The sequence below is a fragment of the Cnephaeus nilssonii genome (genome assembly GCF_951640355.1).
Source record: "Cnephaeus nilssonii genome assembly, chromosome: 17".
NCBI classification, from domain to species: Eukaryota; Metazoa; Chordata; class Mammalia; order Chiroptera; family Vespertilionidae; genus Cnephaeus; species Cnephaeus nilssonii.
The window spans coordinates 32815844-32833387 of record NC_137088.1 but is presented as its reverse complement, the minus strand read 5'-3'; the positions used below and the strand labels follow the sequence as shown (position 1 = coordinate 32833387).

Here is a 17544-nt window from a genome sequence, read left to right as displayed (position 1 = left end):
GGGTGGCGTAGAACATGGCGGGAATCAGCGACACAGCGCTGGCAGTGGGTGGCAGTGAGGTGCTGACAGCCCTGATGGGCCCCTATGAGAGCAGGACCGGGGCAGAATGGTGGAGCAGGTGAGCGGGCAGCGCCAGGTCAAGGCAGGTGCAAGCAGGGGCCCGATAGCCCCGCAGACAGTGACCAGTGGTGGCGGCAGAGGGCGGGGCCACCACTCGGTTCCCAGGAGCTGAGGGAGCTGGGCGGGGGCCTGATGACTCAGGCAGAGGGGAGTGCGTGGGGGCCCAGGGGCCTAGGTGCTGCCCAGGGCCCAGAGGTCAGCTGGGACCTGCCCTTCTATGCCAGATGTTTGCGCTTCGATCACCGGCCAGGTCTAAAGACCATACCCATGCACAAATTTTGTGCACCAGGCCTCTAGTTAAAAATATATATTTATATGGAAAGAGGATGCTTCAAAGGAGTTGGGGTATTGACAATTAACAGAACAAATTATAGTCTGGAGCAGCAATAGGAGAGTAACATTTATCCTACTTCCTGGCTCCAAAGTATGTGGGTATGGTAAAAACAAAAAAACAGCCTCTGATAGAGAAAGCGGTAGAGGAAACAGTATCTCAGGGGATAGCCAGATACCAGTTAAGACAAAGATAGAGAAAACATTCAGAGGAAGTCAGGGATGTTGTGTAGTTTGTTAATAACAAAAAGGAAGAATCTGAGTGGGAGGGAAAAGGTTGGGGGTTGGGCTGGAGCAGATTTCCAGAACAATTAGAAGGTTAGAGTCTGGGTGATAAAAAAAAATGACTCAAAGGCAAAAGAGGAGGAAAGGAATTCAAAGTAGGTGAAAATTAATACTGGTAATCTCAAGATAGGCACTTAGTTTTAGTACCAAGGTCCCTAATGCTCTGCTCTGTGGTATCAGAGTTCCTAGAGGCCCTCCACTAGGAAGCCTTTCCACTTCCCTCCTGCCAGGTAGTTAGACACACTTACCTGTGATACTCTAACACCCAGTTGCCTATATCTATCATTTAACTCACGTGCAATAATAAATATTGATAAATTAATTGATGGCTTATCATAACCTGAGATTAGATATAAGAAAATCAACTTAATAAAGAAATGGCATAGTTTCATTTCTGAAAAAAGTTTCTGAAGTATTTAAAACTAGAGGCCTGGTGCACGAAAATTCGTGCACTTGGGGGGGTCCCTCAGCCCGGCCTGCATCTTCTTGCAGTCCAGGACCCCTTGGGGGATGTCCACCTGCTGGCTTAGGCCGCTCCCCAGGGGATCAGGCCTAAGCTGGCAGTCAGACATTCCTCTGGCAGCCCAGGAGCCCTTGGGGGATGTCTGACTAAAGGCTTAGGCCCAATCTCCTTGCCCTCCCCCACATCATTCCCGGTCGTTCCCAGTCGTTCTGCCATTAGGGTCAATTTGCATATTACCCTTTTATTATATAGGATATCGAGTTGGCTTAAGATTCGAAGAATACAAAATGGAGAATTATTTCTAGTTGATTTTAAGTAAAAGAAATATGCTTACTGTACAACAAGCTGCTGGCACACAGTTCCATTCTCTGTTATCAGCTCATTCAGCTTTAATTCAAGGTGAACTTTACCCTATAATGACAAAAAATATTACAAATTGAGTAACCTATTTTGTTGACAAAATATTAAAGGTACATATTTTGTCAAATGAAACTCATTATATTTAGTTATGCACTGACTAAATATTAGTGATCCCTAGCACATGGTTTTGCCCACATTAAGTACCTGTTAAATGACTAATACCCAACAATGTAGATCAAAATCTGAATGATAAGAAGCAGTCAAATGCTTATATCCAACATTTGAATGCTTAGGTTTTCAAATCTAAGAACTTTATGCCCAGTTCAACAAATATTTATGTATCTCAAATATCATAGATTACAAAGACAGGTAACCCTTATGTTTTAGGGAATTTTGAAATAAAAGCTAATTATAAAATGTAGAATGCTTTTCCCAGAAAAGACAAACCATCAATAAGAGCAGAGGAAGTATCATTTAAAGACAGAGAAATAATACAATTCTAAAAGAATAAAACTAAGTTAAAACTAGTAATGTAATGTTGTCAATATTTAAATAATAGATTTATGGGATATCTACTATATTTTAATAGGCACTGTGGGAGTGGATAGGTATGCATAGATGTATAAAACACATAGTTACTACTTATAAGAAGCTCACAATCTAGTTGGGGAAACAACAAACAAAAGATAGCAATATATGGCCAAGAGCACTTGATGGAAAAATGGGATACTAAAAACAATGGAGCACTTTCATAAACAGCCATTAACAAATGGATTTTAAAAAATTCAGTAGTATAAATTTAAAGCAAACTATCAACTTCTAAAGAAACTAAGGTTTAGGAACAATATAATCTAGAACTTAGTATTTCTACTCTGCCACTGTGATGAGCAATTCTAAACTGGTTTATGAGCAATTCTGCACTGGTTAAGAATCTGGTGCTGGATTATCTCCACCCAGCTGACAAGACAGATTCCCATGGTACCACGTGGAGATTTCAGGGGTGTGATGTTCAGGGGCTGATGACATAAGTAATTTCATTAGAGGTAATAAAGTTCATTATCTACTCACTGTTCCTTTTTGAAACAAACCCTTTCAGATATTCTTTCACAGAAATCTAACCTGAATCAGCTTCACTATTTTATGAGGATTTGTTATACAAGAGTGGATCTGAGGTTCACTAAATACAAAGCTCAGGGTTAGATTGATAGTTAGTGATGAGCAATAAATATTGATGGGTCTCAACACAAAAACTGCATGAGAAAGCCAAGCTCTACAGAAAGGCACCAGTGGTAGTAAAATTAGCAGTTAGGTGGATTTAGAATTAAATTAAGCAAATCTTCCACTAAAAATCTAGGCACAAATATTCATAAAGTCATATGTAATTAATAAAATACATCTTTTGTTAGTTCTGCATTTAATATTCACAACCCCTGCTATTCAAGCATGACCTTGAAGAGGTCCATGATCTGTAGTAATCTGTAATATTACTCAAGTAGAATTTTAAATCATGTCTGCTGTCCTGTCAGCATGTGTGTGTCACTTAGTGAGCCTAGCCAACTATACCAACATTTGCATCTCAAAGCAGTTTTACTATTTTAACATATGTGCATTTTATGGTAGAAACTGTATGCTGACAAGGCACTCCCTACTGTCTCCAAGGAACGTCTAGAATCTCTATTTCTAAGCCAATAAAAAGCCTTTAAAGTGGAGTGGAGAAAAAGTATAATAATAACTAAAAATCATTGCACTGTATCAAGTCGAGCCTAGAAATAAGATATTCAAAGGGATTCTACCAGGAATCATTGCCATTGAGTCAGAGCCTACTTAACATGTTCATTACTCCCACTGGCTGTTAAACATAACATTCCTTTGGTATTAGCCAACAATAACATAATTGTGTGTTAACCTGGTCAAGAAAAGAGTTGGTATAGAATAGGAGACACAAGACACACTGTTAGTGTGGAACACTAAAATTAAAAAGCATTATGAATTAAATTAAGGAAACTATCATTTCTAAACTGTAACATACTACCTCAATGTATACTTTAATATGGAAATATGTACATGATACTTAATAAAAGAAACAAGTTACAAAATAGGGTATATAATGTTAATTTGTAAAAATAAAATACACTTGTGCATATATCACTATAAAATTACTACAACTCCATCTACTAAAACATTGACAGAAGTTAAATTTTGTTGGTAGGATTTCAGATTTTTTCTTTTTGCTCATTTAGATTTTTTAAGTTTCTACTACCAATGTGTATTGCTTTTGTTCAGTAAAGAAAAAGGAAAAAAATGTTTTAAAAAATATGTGAAGCTACTTTTCAGTGTCAGAAACCTAAATCTTTGAACATTTTAGAAAATTTGGTATTCTTTAATAGTCACACAAAAGTTCACTTTTACTTACATCTGTCATCATTTTGTATATCTGGATTGTAGCAAAACAAGTTGTTTTTTGAGAGGGCAGTTATGAGTTCAGCAAAATTTTTTCTAGTCTCTTTTGAAGCCAGGGATAATGGCTAATGATAGCCATTATGATACAGTTCTGGCCAATGAGATGTAAAACAGAAGCTGCTACCCTGGCCAGTGCTATTAACTGGTTAAAGCATCAAGCCTGCCCACTGAAGGGTTGAGGTTCAATTTTCAGTCAAGGTCACGTACCTGGGTTGCAGGTTTGATCCCCGGCCCAGGTCGGAGCATGTATGGAGGGAGTCAACCAATCTATGTGTCAGTCTCACATCAATGTCTCTCTCTCGATCTCTCTCTCTCCCTCTCTTCCACTTTCTCTAAAAATCAATGGACAAAAAATATCCTCTGGTGAGAATTAACCAAACCCTCCTCTCCCCCTGCCCAAACACACACACAAAAATCAGAAGCTGCTGGTGGGGTATCTGAAGAAGCTTGTTGAATGGGACTTCCTAACTTCCCAGTGGACAGAGATGCCACGCTTAATCAAAGCATTCCACAGCCTCATGGTACTGGGCAGATAAAAATTGGAGATAGTGCTCTGGCTGGTTTAGCTCACTGGATAGAGCGTTGGCCTGCAGACTGAAGGGTTCTGGGTTCGATTCCAGTCAGGGGCATATGCCTGGGTTGCGGGATCAGTCCCCGGTGTGGGGCATGCAGAAGGCAGCCAATCGATGGTTCTCTCTCATTACTGATGTTTCTCTCTCTCCCTCTTCCTTCCTCTCTGAAATCAATAAAAATTATTTTTAAAAAAATTGGAGATAGCAAACACCTAGGCTTTCTATTAGAATCTCTGAGGGACTATGTCTGAGGAGTAAGAATGAACAGACCAGCCCTTACAGACTGAAACCTAGCATAGAATCAGCCAAAGCCCTAACTGGATTAAGATAAACTACCTCTAATCTACCCACATGCCAAAAGCAAAAGTAAATCTCTAGAGGAAGAAAAAAAAAATCCAGAGCTTCAAATTATCTCTAAAGTATTTCATATTTCAATGTCTAGCATTCCATCAAAAATTACTGAGCATGCCAGAATACAAGGCAAACACCAAAAAAACAAACAAAAAACTGACAAAAGGAAGTAGATTTACAGAAGATGCAGATGTTGGAATAACTGAGAGGTTAAAATAGCTGTTTAATTTATAATAATCCAATGTCACCCCCAAAAATTCAATTTTAAAAAAATGACAGGAAAAAAATGTTTAAGATTTATAAAAAAAAATCTAGCAAATAAGTGGAAACTATTAAATGCATCAAATGAAAAATGTAGAATTAAGCAATAAAATAATCAAAATGAGAATGTATTTAACAGCAAATTATCCACAGCTAAAAAAAGGATTAGTAAAATAGGAGATAGATTAGTCAGTAGTCATCCACAAATGAAGCAGAGACAGAGAGAGAGAGAAAGAGAGAGAGAGAGAGAGAGAGCATGCGCAGAAATGGTCTATTATTCATGTAATTGTAGTCCCAGAAGAGAGGAGAAAGAATAGGAAAGAAAAAACCCAAATAGATGAAGAGATAATTGCCTGGAATTTTCCAAAACTGAAGAATGACATTAAGGCAAAGATTAAAGTGCCCCCAGGAACACCCAAGTAAGATAAATATAAAGAAAACCACAAGTAGACAGAGCACAGTAAAAACTGATGAAACCATAAGATAAAGAGAAAATCTTAAAAGCAACTAGAAAAACAGAGCCATTGCCTACAAAGAGGAAACTATAAGACTGACAAGGATTATGTTTGATCAGAAACATGCAATGTGATTTGCTCCACAACTACTTTTTTTATCCAATATGTAAGGGAGATTCAATAACACAATAATATACCTTTTATATATGTCAGAAAACACTGGAATGATCAGATACCTGGCACTATATTCTCTACTTTTAATTAAAAATTGGAAGGTATTATTCTTTATTCCATAGCATTGAGTATGTTAGGTTGATATATGCAACTGTATCACTTTAATCTGTATTAGCATATTTAGGAACTTGTATTATTCTGGTACTGTCTGAAAGTTTCATATTTTATATGTTAACTTTATTTCAATTAGTTTTACAAAAATTTCACACAGAAAAATCTGTTATGTTAATTTTATATTGTTATTCTTGGTACGCTATAGAAGATATGTGAATTTCTGCATACCGTTTAGGAAACTCAGATGAATATAGATATTTGAGCAAAATATAATGCATGCTCTTAAAATCTCTTGAGTCTAAACACTTTTTTAGTTTTTATCACAAAATATTAAATTTTATCAATATTCTACATAAAAGAACTCAGTATATTTCAACTGGTAAAGTTTTTTTAACATATGAGGGAAAAATATCTCAACTTCTAGAATTCTGACAGATGTTTTCATATACAGTAATTAAATCTGTAAACCATTTTGGATACAACTACCTGTCAGATGCAAAATAAAGGTTTTATTTACTACCTCTTATTTATGTATAGATTTCTTTTTCTCCTTAAAGAAGTATTTATTATGATCTAGAAGGTTAATTCCTTTGCTATTTCATGTTTACAAATTTAAATTTCTTAGTTTTTAAGTTAATTAATCCTTGCCCAAGAATATGTTTTAATTATTATTATTATTTTGTTTTGTTCTGTTTTGTTAATCCTCACCTGAAGATGTATTTTTCCATTGCTTTTTCAGAGAGAGTGGAAGGAAGGGATGGACAAAGGGAGAGAGAAACATCCACCTGAGAGACACATTAGTTGGTTGCCTCCCCCACACACCCTGACCAGGGGTAGGGAGTGAACCCATAACCCAGGTATGTGCCCTTGACTGGGAATCAAACCTGAGACCCTTTGTTGCCCAGGCTAACGCTTTAACCACTGAACACACTGGCCAGGACAATATGCTTTTATTGATTTTAGAGAGGAAGGAAGACAGGGGGAGAGAGAGAAACATTGATTGGCTACTTCCTGTACGCTTCCAGACTAAGGATCGAACCCGCAACCTAGATATGTGCCCTGGCTGGGAATGGAACCCAGAACAGTTTAGTGCATGGGACGACACTCCAATCAACTGAGCCATCTGGCCAGGGCTAAATTTTTTTAAATCAACCTGCAACATTCAATTTGTCTTAATGGGCATATAAAAAAATCCCGATTTATTTTATTAGTTATAATCAATGCATTTCTTTTTTAAATGCTTGTTTAAAGAGGGAGGACAGAGCCAAAAGAAAAACTACAAAAACAATAACTTATGGCATGACCCAGAAATTCAAGATAAGCTTGTTGGTAAAGACTTATTAACTAAGCAATTACATCAAAAGGATGTGATTGACAGTATATCTGGATTTACTGCTTGTACAAGTTGTGTGAGACAACCACCCTTAATTAATGAGAGTACCAACTTCTACATATGAGATAGTTGCTTTAATCAGTCTTATGCAAAGGCATGCTCTTTATCATAGCACCTAAGAAATAAATAAAGAAATATTTAGTTTGTTATGAGTTCCAGGACCAAATAGCTAACAGCATGGCTACAGATCACTGAAGCCAAAAGAGGATTTATAGGAAGAGGCACCAACTCAATCCAATTTAACTTCACTTATACAGCAAAGAATATCTATATATATAAAAGTCTAAGCGACCGGCCGACTGGCTGACCGGTAGCTATGATGCGCACTGACCACTAGGGGACAAACGCTCAACACAGAAGCTGCCGAGCTGCGGTGACTTGGCAGCTGCAGTTCTCGGGTGGCGCACCAGGAACCAGAGAGGAGGGAGCCTGATCCCTGGGTGCATCACTCGAGAACTGCCCTCTTGCAATCCGGGACCCCTCAGGGGATGTCGGAGAGCCCATTTCAGCCCGATCCCCACAGGCCAGGCTAAGGGACCCCACCGGTGCACAAATCCGTGCACCGGGCCTCTAGTGGACAAATAATTCCAAGTGAAGTAGGAGGATGACCAGAAACTAAAGAAGAGAATGCTTCAAAAAGGAGAAAGTAGCCAACAATATCAAAAAGCTGCTGAAAAGTCATGTACGAGAAGGACCAAGTCCATTAGACTCAGTGACACATGTCATGGGCAATACTGGTGAGAGCTGTTGTGCTCTGTCTCTGACCCACTGTGGGGTCTGAAGGCAGATTAGAGTGATTTTAGAGTTAAAATAATTAACATTATTAAAAGCAATAATAAAGCATCTGGGAAACAAGTCCAGGTAAGAGGTTAGAGTTCTTAGCAATTTTTCAACTGTTTTGGTATAAAACCCACCTTACTACTACTGGGATCTTTTCATTTCAGGGCTAAATTACATTTTCTCTTGTTACTGAAACTGAAGGGAATCCTGGGGAATTCTATATACTGACGTTCTCATTTCACAGGTGAAAATCCTCAGACAACTAATTGTAGGTTAGCAACTATTTGGGGTACAAATGACTATTAGTGGTAGAACTAGGAAATCAAACATCTTAACCTCTGAAGTAGAGATACCAATCCCAAAACCCTTTCTTGGGGAACATGCCTACCCCAAGCCCCCAAAACAGACTTTTCTATAGTGACTTTACCTATAGTCATATCAAATCAGACTACGGTGGATATCTGACCCAAGTGTGGCCAGATTCTCTCTCTAAATTGTGGCAGAGAAATGAGTCAGATCTTAGAGAGTGAGGGGGCTTTATGGTCATGCAGGCTCATGTGGCCTTTTTTTTTTTTTTTATAAAGCTGTTAACAAGAAATTAAGAATGCATTTATGAAGAGAAGCCTAGGGAGAGACATGTAGTCTCATTAGACATACAAAAAGAATATAACCTTGGCCAAGTAACTCAGTTGGTTGAAGTGTCATTCGGTATGTCAAGGCTGCGGGCTCAATCCCGGGTCAGGGCACATGTAAGATTCAACCAATGAATACATAAATAAGTGGAACAACAAATCAATGTTTTTCTCTCTCTCCCTTCCTCTCTCTCTAAAGTCAATCAATCAATAAAAATTTTGAAAGAATACAACAGAATCTTATCACATAGTTTTTCCTTTCCCTTTCATTTTGCAAAGTGAGTAGTTAATAAAATGAGAGAAAAAAATTAACTACTCACTTTACAAAATGAAAAGGAAAAGAAAACAAACACTATTTAAACAGTGAGCACTTACACTCAATGAGCACAGTGAGCATAAGAGTAGGGAGCAATGAATCAGTGAGAATCAGTTTCCATGTGCCTCCTGCAGTATCTGCTGCTCACTGAGTGGAAGTTTACAGATACAATATATATTTTTACCTATACCATGGCCCCAAATGCAAGCCAGTTGTCTTACGTAGTGGTCAACCAAAAACAAACCAACTATCCAATATTTTATGAGAAATTAAAGTATTTAAAAAATGACTATTTGAACTGTATCTAGTCTATTATTGTAAGAACCTGACCTCCACTTAAGATACAGCTCCTCCGTAAATGTCTAACAATTTTCTAGCTCTTACTGGCCAATCTGAAGTTCCTGTAATTATACTCTAAGAAGTTCCCTATGAACTTTCTAATGTCCCTTCCTTTTTCTTTGATCTTTTTGAGTAGGCTTGTGTTCCTTATACTCAGATGTTCCCTAAGGGATCCTCCTACTGTTTACAGAACAGTAAAAGGCAGTAAAGCACTGTGGTTAGAGTTTTAGAATCACACAAGATCTCCATTATAATCATGGCTCCATCACTTAATAGTGCTGTGACTTTGGAGACATCATTCTACCTTTAAGAATCCATTTCTTTATTTGTAAAATGGAGGTAATGCTACCTATACCTCATAATCCCATTCTGAAGATTAAATGAGATAATGTATATTAAGTACTTGGTTGGTATAGACTGACATAATTAGCAATAATAATTATTAGATGGAATTCTTGCTGAATTCAATCTGTCTTATAACTTTTTCCTATGGCTCCATCAATAGCTCTCATTTCCATACTTTTATAAAATTTATGCAAATTAAAAAATTTACTAACAAGTAGAATCTGTATGAATCACAGACTGCTTTTCTATGTTTTCTAGACTCATAAAGTTAATTAACTATTCCTAGATCAGTTTTGGGGTCAAATAACAATATTCCCAATGGTGCCATATTAACTTTAAAAGTGTTATACATTCTTCCCACCCCCTAAAGTCTTCTTCTTTCCAAATTTATTTTAAATAGTGAGCTCCTAAGTAAGTTTCATTTAAGAATAAAGAGCTGTAAAGATTATAACTCATGTTCATGAAAATAACTCATAGCAAATAAAAATTGCTGACATTTCTACTTTTTGAGACCTAGAGCTCTTAAATCTTTAGCAAATTTACATTGGTCATAAGAATGGATTTTTAAAAACTGAATCTTAAAATAACTCAAAGTTCATTTTAGATCAAATTCTCAAAGCCTATTATCTTGCTTTTTGTTAAAACTATTTTTAAAAACTGGTACTTTAATTTAAAACTTTCATATCTGCCTTTTCATAGAGGTGTATATAGGGAAATGGCCACTGGATCAACTGCTGGTAAACAGATACTTTATATTTGGATAGTATGTAATAGCTTTCAAAATATTCTTAAAGGTATTTCACTTAATTCTTACATTAGATGAGTCAACATGTTAGCTTTTATTTCCATTTTATAAAAATAAAATTCAAGGTCAGTAAAGTAACAACATATGACAATTAGGACCTAAATTTTCTGACTTCTAGTTTAAAACCCTTTCCACTTCATCACTTTGCCTCTCACTTGGATCATTTACCATACTGTATAATTAGTATATGAATAACAGTTATTGTCAAGAGGGGAAAAAGAACATTAAAATGTGGTACAGTGGATAAAACAGGAAAAGTTTTAATTATATTTTGTACTTGAGAAGGGGTTTTAGTATACCAATACTTAATTTTTTGAGAATTTAACCAAAGAGAATGCTTGAGAGGTTATGAGGAAATAAAGACACAGACACTTTATTTGCAAGTATCTGTGAATGTGTGCGCAGCACTTTTTTCTTGTCTTAAACTTCTGTTTGAGTCACAGTAGCAAATAATAGCTTCTTCTTGAGAGGAAGAATTCTGCTTGCAATTATGCCTTCGGGAAATGGTTTCACAATCCTTACCATATTTTACAAATAAGTAAGGTTATAAAAAATGGATTCCTTTTATCTAGAAATAACAATTTCTAAGAGAAACTCAGATTTTTCAGAACCAAATAGAAAGTTAAGATACATGGCCTACCCTGGCCAGAATGGTTCAGTTGGTTGGAGCGCTATCCCATACAATGAAAGGCTGAGGTTCGATCCCCGGTTGGGGTGTGTACAGGAGACAACTGATCAATGTTTCTCTCTCACATTGATGTTTCTCTCTCTCGCTCCCTTTCCCTTTCTCTCTCTCTCTCAAATCAATAGAAACATATCCTTGTGTGAGGATTTTTTTAAAAAAAGAAAAGATACATGGCTAAATATCCATCTTTACTCATACAGAATCTGTAAGACCTCTTACTTTGGCAAGAGGAAAGAAGAGCTTTAAAAAGAGTAATGATGCCCTTTCAAATTAAAAAATAAAAGGTGAAAAATAGGAAGGATGGGTGTGAGAATAAAGGTACTGTATGGTGAGCTCAAGCACGGTTTGAATTAATAGCATTTTCCTAAGCCTAGTTAACTAGAGAATAAAGTAAAGCATCCAGGTCAGAACAGATGAAATCACAGACATCTAGGGATTCTCCTCAAAGTCAGAGTCAATAAAACATGTTCTTCCTTTAAAATTTTTCCCCATCTGAAAAAGCTTTAATAATTTGTTAATGTGACTGAAACAAAAGAACTAAGGAAGGGGGGAAATGTCCCCCTAATATAACCTTCTCAAACTCATATATGCACACGCATATGTATTATTCTTGAATTCATGTGGTAAAGAATTTCCTTCTAACTATATATTACCCAAAGGTCTATAATATTTGGTGCCAGAATTTAAAATAAGGTATAATAAGCTCCATGTATATGAACTAGTATAATTTGTTTTTCATTCATTTTCTTTGTGTAATAATCTCTTATACCACTTAAGTCTTAATATTTACCTGAACCTCTGAATTGGAGTCAATAGGCTGCAGTGAAAACCAAGTTTCTTTACCACTGTGGTTACACAAGTCTTCTTTTTTGATGGCTACTTTTCCTATAGGAAATAAGTAAAACCATGAGGAAACATTTTGTGTAATTCTTAGCACTGTTATATTTAATACTTTTCAGAAAAAAAATTAAAATAATTCATACCTATTAATATTAAAAATACATTTTTATAAAGTATTTTTCTATATTTTAATGATTGAAAGTGCTAATTTTTCCTTGCCCCTTGGCAGGCCCGTCTCTAGGTCATTTTGAATTAGGGGATTAGAAAAAACTCAGTGGTATTTACTAGTACATGCAATTGCATTTTTTAGTACTTATTACACTCATGTTTTCACCCAAAATACAATCACTGCAAAAAGCAATATACAATGATAGTACAAACTAATCCTTTCAATTCTTTAATGCTATGAATAAACCATATGTTTTATATTTACATTTAATAAGAGTTTATAAGCCCAAACTAAGAGAAAAAGAAAAACATCATACATCACTGACAATATTGAAAATTGACTTGAAAATTACGGGAGATTAAAGTCATGATATTAAAAATTTGCTTTTATCAAAATATTGCAAACACTGCTTATGCTGCTTAAATGCATATAAAAAAAAATCAAGGCAGCTCCTTAAAGAGTTTCTACCTCTCAGAGAAAGATACAGTACAATGAATAAAGTATTATGAAGAGGAAGAAACAAAAATGTTCTTATTATAATGAAGTATTTGCCATGTTGGTGCAAAGCATTTCCTTCCTCAATTCAAGTTTTAAGAAGTAGACATAGTTTTGCATATTACTGACAACTTATTTGAAGATTCTACACAAAACTTCAACAAAGTATATGCACTAAAAGTCAAAAACAGTTCACTTTCTCTTATATACTAAATATATATACTAAATATATATACTAAATATATATACTCTGTTAATATACTAAAAACCAATGAGTTATGGTATGTGAATTACCTCAATAAAGATGTTACTAAAAAATTTAACAGTATTAAAAACTGATAAGCTTAGCTTCCTAGTCATGACTGGAACTCAAACCACAAAGACTACCTGTATATGTATGTATAATTTTAAGAAAAATATTCAAATACACAGCCACATATACTTTCACGAGTGGCAACTGTATTATTATACAACCCAAAAGAGAGCTACTGAAAATTCAGTAGCTATATTTATTAACACTTTTAAAATTTAAAAATTAATAAATTAGCCCTTACAAGTATAAATCTTTCCAACTTTCTTTTAAATATGTTGGATGAAATCTAATGTGAAGGCCAAAATCTTCGTGTAAATATATAGCATTTATAACTCATTCAAATCTTGTAGGAATTGAAACTAGGAAAATAATATATTTCAGCCTTTTGGGGGGTTGTATTTAAGATACAAATTAATGGGGGAAAAAGGAAATTCTTCCAGTACTAAATATACAGATTACAAGCCAAGTACAGAATTCAAGCACTAACTGGAACACCCAAATATTCTTCATGCTGCTGAAGAAGTTTAGGTTAAAAGCCAAATCATATAAATCTCTTGATATGTTTTACCTATAGATTCTATCAAATTCCTGATAAATCAATATAATACCAAGAATGGCTTAGGATACAGAATTTTGACAAAGTATTCAATATTGTTTCATCACATATGACTGAGATGATCACAGTTCTATCAAGTGGATCACTTACCATTGTTCACACCAGATATAAACATTAAGGCAATATATAACAGCTGAATACATACATATGTAAATATACACACACATACAGACATAGATCTTATATGTCCTAGAGCCGAAGCTCATATATTTTGAGGACCACTCACCTCCGTCTTTAAGAATCTTAGTAACTATGAATATTTTGTGTCCTCTCCCCAGAAAAATGCACAGATATTATCTGGCATAGAATTTTAAGAGGGTTTACCCACCATCCAGAAACTCGCTGGTCCAGTCCTGGTTAAGATCCCTATTCTTGCCCTGGCCAGTGTGGATCAGTTGGTTGAGTGTTGTCCTGTGCTCTGAAAGGTCACGGGTTCGATTCCAGGTCAAGGCACATACCCAGGTTGTGGGTTCAATCCCCAGTCAGGGTATGTGCAGCAGGCAACTGATTTATGTTTCTCTCTCACATGGATATTTCTCTCTCTCCCTTCCTCTCTCTAAAATAAATAAAAATATTTTTAAAAATTCCTATTCTATAATTTCCAGGATTTTTAATTTCATAGATAATTTATGAATATGTATGTAGGTGTACCATGTGTACACATGTAATATATGCAAACATCACTAAAGCAAGCCCCAAACTTAAAAATAGGGCTTTTAAAAATGTTTATTTAGAAATTTACTGGTTTGATTCATTTATACATTCTACAAATAATCACAGTGGCACTGTATTTTAAATGGTGATTTGATTTCCAGACTCTCCTAACCAAAGTCTTAGTGTAATTCTTAGCACTGCTATAGTTAATACTTTTACATACTATCCAAATATAATACTGTTATATTATTAATCAATTATTACTAACCAATGTATAATTATTAACCAACTAGAAACCCGTTGGACTAAGTTTCGTGCAATAGACTTTCACCTGGCTGCCGGCAGCAGTTTTCCGCCAGCACCAGTTTTCCTCTGGCCACCCGCCGATCAGAGCGCCTCCCGCCAGCGCGATTGGTTACCCCGAGAGGAACTCCGATCCGGGAGGCGCTCCGATCGGCAGGCGGCCAGAGGAAAACTGGTGCTGGCGGAAAACTGCTGCCAGCAGCCACGCAATCGGCCACCACCAGCGTCTTCCGCCGGCCCCATGGGTCCTTCCGCAGCATTGGCCTAACGGCCGGTGGGAGGAGCGGGAGTCGGGGACTCGCGAGTCCCCGCCCCCCCCGCTCCTACCGCCAGCCAATCAGCCACCCTGAGTCCCGCCCCCTGCGCCTCCAGCCGGCCCAATCATGGGCCTAGCGGAGTGATGCAATTTGCATATTGCCTTTTTATTATGTAGGATCCTATCTAATAAAAGAGTAATATGCAAATTAACCATCACTCTGCCACACCCACCAGCCACACCCACCAATCAGGAGCGAGTATGCAAATTAACCCAACCAAGATGGCTGCGGCCACAGAAAGAGCAGGAGGGAAGCTTGGGTTTCCCTGGTGATGGAGGAAGTCAAGCTTTCTGCACACCCTGGCCGGCCCAGGCCTCCGCTTAAGGCTATAAAGTTTCAATTATAGAAGTTAAATAAATCCCAACAGATATGGCTGTGGCCACTGAGCGAGCAGGAGGCTTGGCTCCACTCAAGGCTACAAAGTTTCAATTGTAGAAGATAAAATAAATCCCAGATCCCAGGGCTTCTGCTTGGGTCGTCAGGGAGCGTGGCCGGCCTGCAAACCACCACAGGCCCCTCGCCAAGGCCGCCCCACGCCCCAAGGGAACCCCCACCCTGATCCAGGACACCCTTCAGGGCAAACCAGCTGGCCCCCACCCATGCACCAGGCCTCTATCCTATCTAATAAAAGAGTAATATGCAGATTGACCATCACTCCAACACACAATATGGCTGCCCCCATGTGGTCAAAGATCCTGCCCCCATGTGGACACAAGATGGCCACCACAAGATGGCCAGCAGGGGAGGGCAGTTGAGAGGGACCAGGCCTACAAGGGAGGGCAGTTGTGGGCGATCAGGCCAGTAGGGGAGAAAAGTTGGGAGGAACCAGGCCTGCAAGGGAGGGCAGTTAGGGGTGACCAGGCCGGCAGAGGAGGGAAGTTGGGGCAAACAGGCTGGCAGGGGAGCAGTTAGACATCAATCAAGCTGGCAGGGGAGTGGTTAGGGGGTGATCAGGCTGGCAGGCAGAAGCGGTTAGGGGCAATTAGGAAGGCAGGCAGGTGAGCAGTTGGGAGCCAGCAGTCCTTGATTGTGAGAGGGATCCCAAATTGGAGAGGGTGCAGGCTGGGCTCTGGGACACCGCCCACCGTGCACGAATTTCGTGCACCGGGCCTCTAGTAATGCATATAAAAACTATAGTAGGAATCTACCTGTTCTATTTATGACTCACAATTGCAGATCACTGGAAATACATCTTTACTTACAGGTGCCTTCCCAAAAGACAATCTTCTCTCTTAGTTCACAAGTAAAAAAAAAAAAAAATCCCAGAAGCAAGTGTCCTCTTTCTCCTATTTAATATCTTAGGTATCCAAGTTACTCACTGTCATGAAAGAGTTGAACGGTTCTTATGTTCTGAGAGAGAAACCCTTCTCTGACTAGCTGCATAAATAAGTCATTCAAAAATTGAGAAAAACCTGCAATTTTATTGCCAGCTCTTTTTTTTTTAAAATATATTTTATTGAGTTTTTACAGAGAGGAAGGGAGAGGGACCGAGAGTCAGAAACATCGATGAGAGAGAAACATCGATCAGCTGCCTCCTGCACACCCCCCACTGGGGATGTGCCCGAAACCAAGGTACATGCCCTAGACCAAAATCGAACCTGGGACCCTTCATTCCGTAGGCCGACGCTCTATCCACTGAACCAAACTCGTTAGGGCACCACCTCTTATTCTATATCTCAAATTCCTTTCTAAAGAGATGTCAGTTTCTGAAATGCAAAGATTTAGTTGCACAACACTAGCAGTGACAAGTACATGATCACAAGTACATGACAGAGGGAAATAAAGGAAATACCTGAAGTCATTAGGTATTAGGATACCTGCAATATATTCAGCACTTTCTTAGGCAATATAACATGAAAAAGTCATTAGTTCTAGGGACTCAAACAGGGTACAGAAAGGAAAGGGAAGGAAGGAGGAAGAGAAAGAGAGAGAGAGAGAGAGACGGAGAGAGGGCAGGAGGGAGGGAGGGTAAAGGGCAAGGGAATGTGGAAGAGGGAGAGATATGGGAAGGAGAAGTTGAAATACAAATAAGGCCCCAAAACCCCTCATCTTTCTTACTTGTTGTTTGGAGCTACCCTTAAACTGGTTAGATGGCAAGTAGTGATTGTAAAAGGTAGGCAGCCTGATACAGTTGAAAGAGCACTGAGAAAAAAGCCAGTATTTACTGAACATTCACCAGACAGTAGATGTTCTTTCATATTTTCTGGTTATTCTTCATAACAATCCTGTGTGTAAAGGGTATAATCATCATCTTACAGATGAGGAAAGCTTAATGATATTTAAAAACCTGCCTTCTAACAAGTGCTAAGCCAGACTTCAAAACCAAGGTACCCCTGTCCATGTTCCTTCCAACACAGACATTCATTCAGTAGCTAGTGTCAGTTCTGTTACTTGTTAGCTATGTGCTCTTGGGTTATTTATTTAAATGTTACTCCTCATTTACCTCCTCTGTATTAGAAACAACTTTTAGCTCTATTGATGTTAAAAACCTGTTCTGTGTCTCTCAATGGAAACAAAGATTGTTTTAGTTTACTGTTCACTGTTTTAAACAAAGTTAACTCGTTACTTCACTGGCCATGAAATCACCAACCTCAAAA

General features: G+C 37.7%; 1 protein-coding gene across 4 annotated transcripts in view; it reads right to left on the bottom strand.

Annotated features, from left to right (window-relative positions):
- The window catches only part of RASA2 (RAS p21 protein activator 2), a 121656-nt gene that overhangs the window by 61903 nt on the left and 42209 nt on the right, over positions 1-17544 (bottom strand). For all 4 annotated transcript variants that reach the window (XM_079794677.1, XM_079794678.1, XM_079794679.1 and 1 more), the window contains exons 4-5: positions 12031-12125; positions 1533-1609 (exon numbers count right to left, since the gene is read on the bottom strand). In XM_079794677.1, the coding sequence (XP_079650803.1) occupies positions 1533-1609; positions 12031-12125 (172 nt within the window). The remainder of the gene's footprint in view (positions 1-1532; positions 1610-12030; positions 12126-17544) is intronic.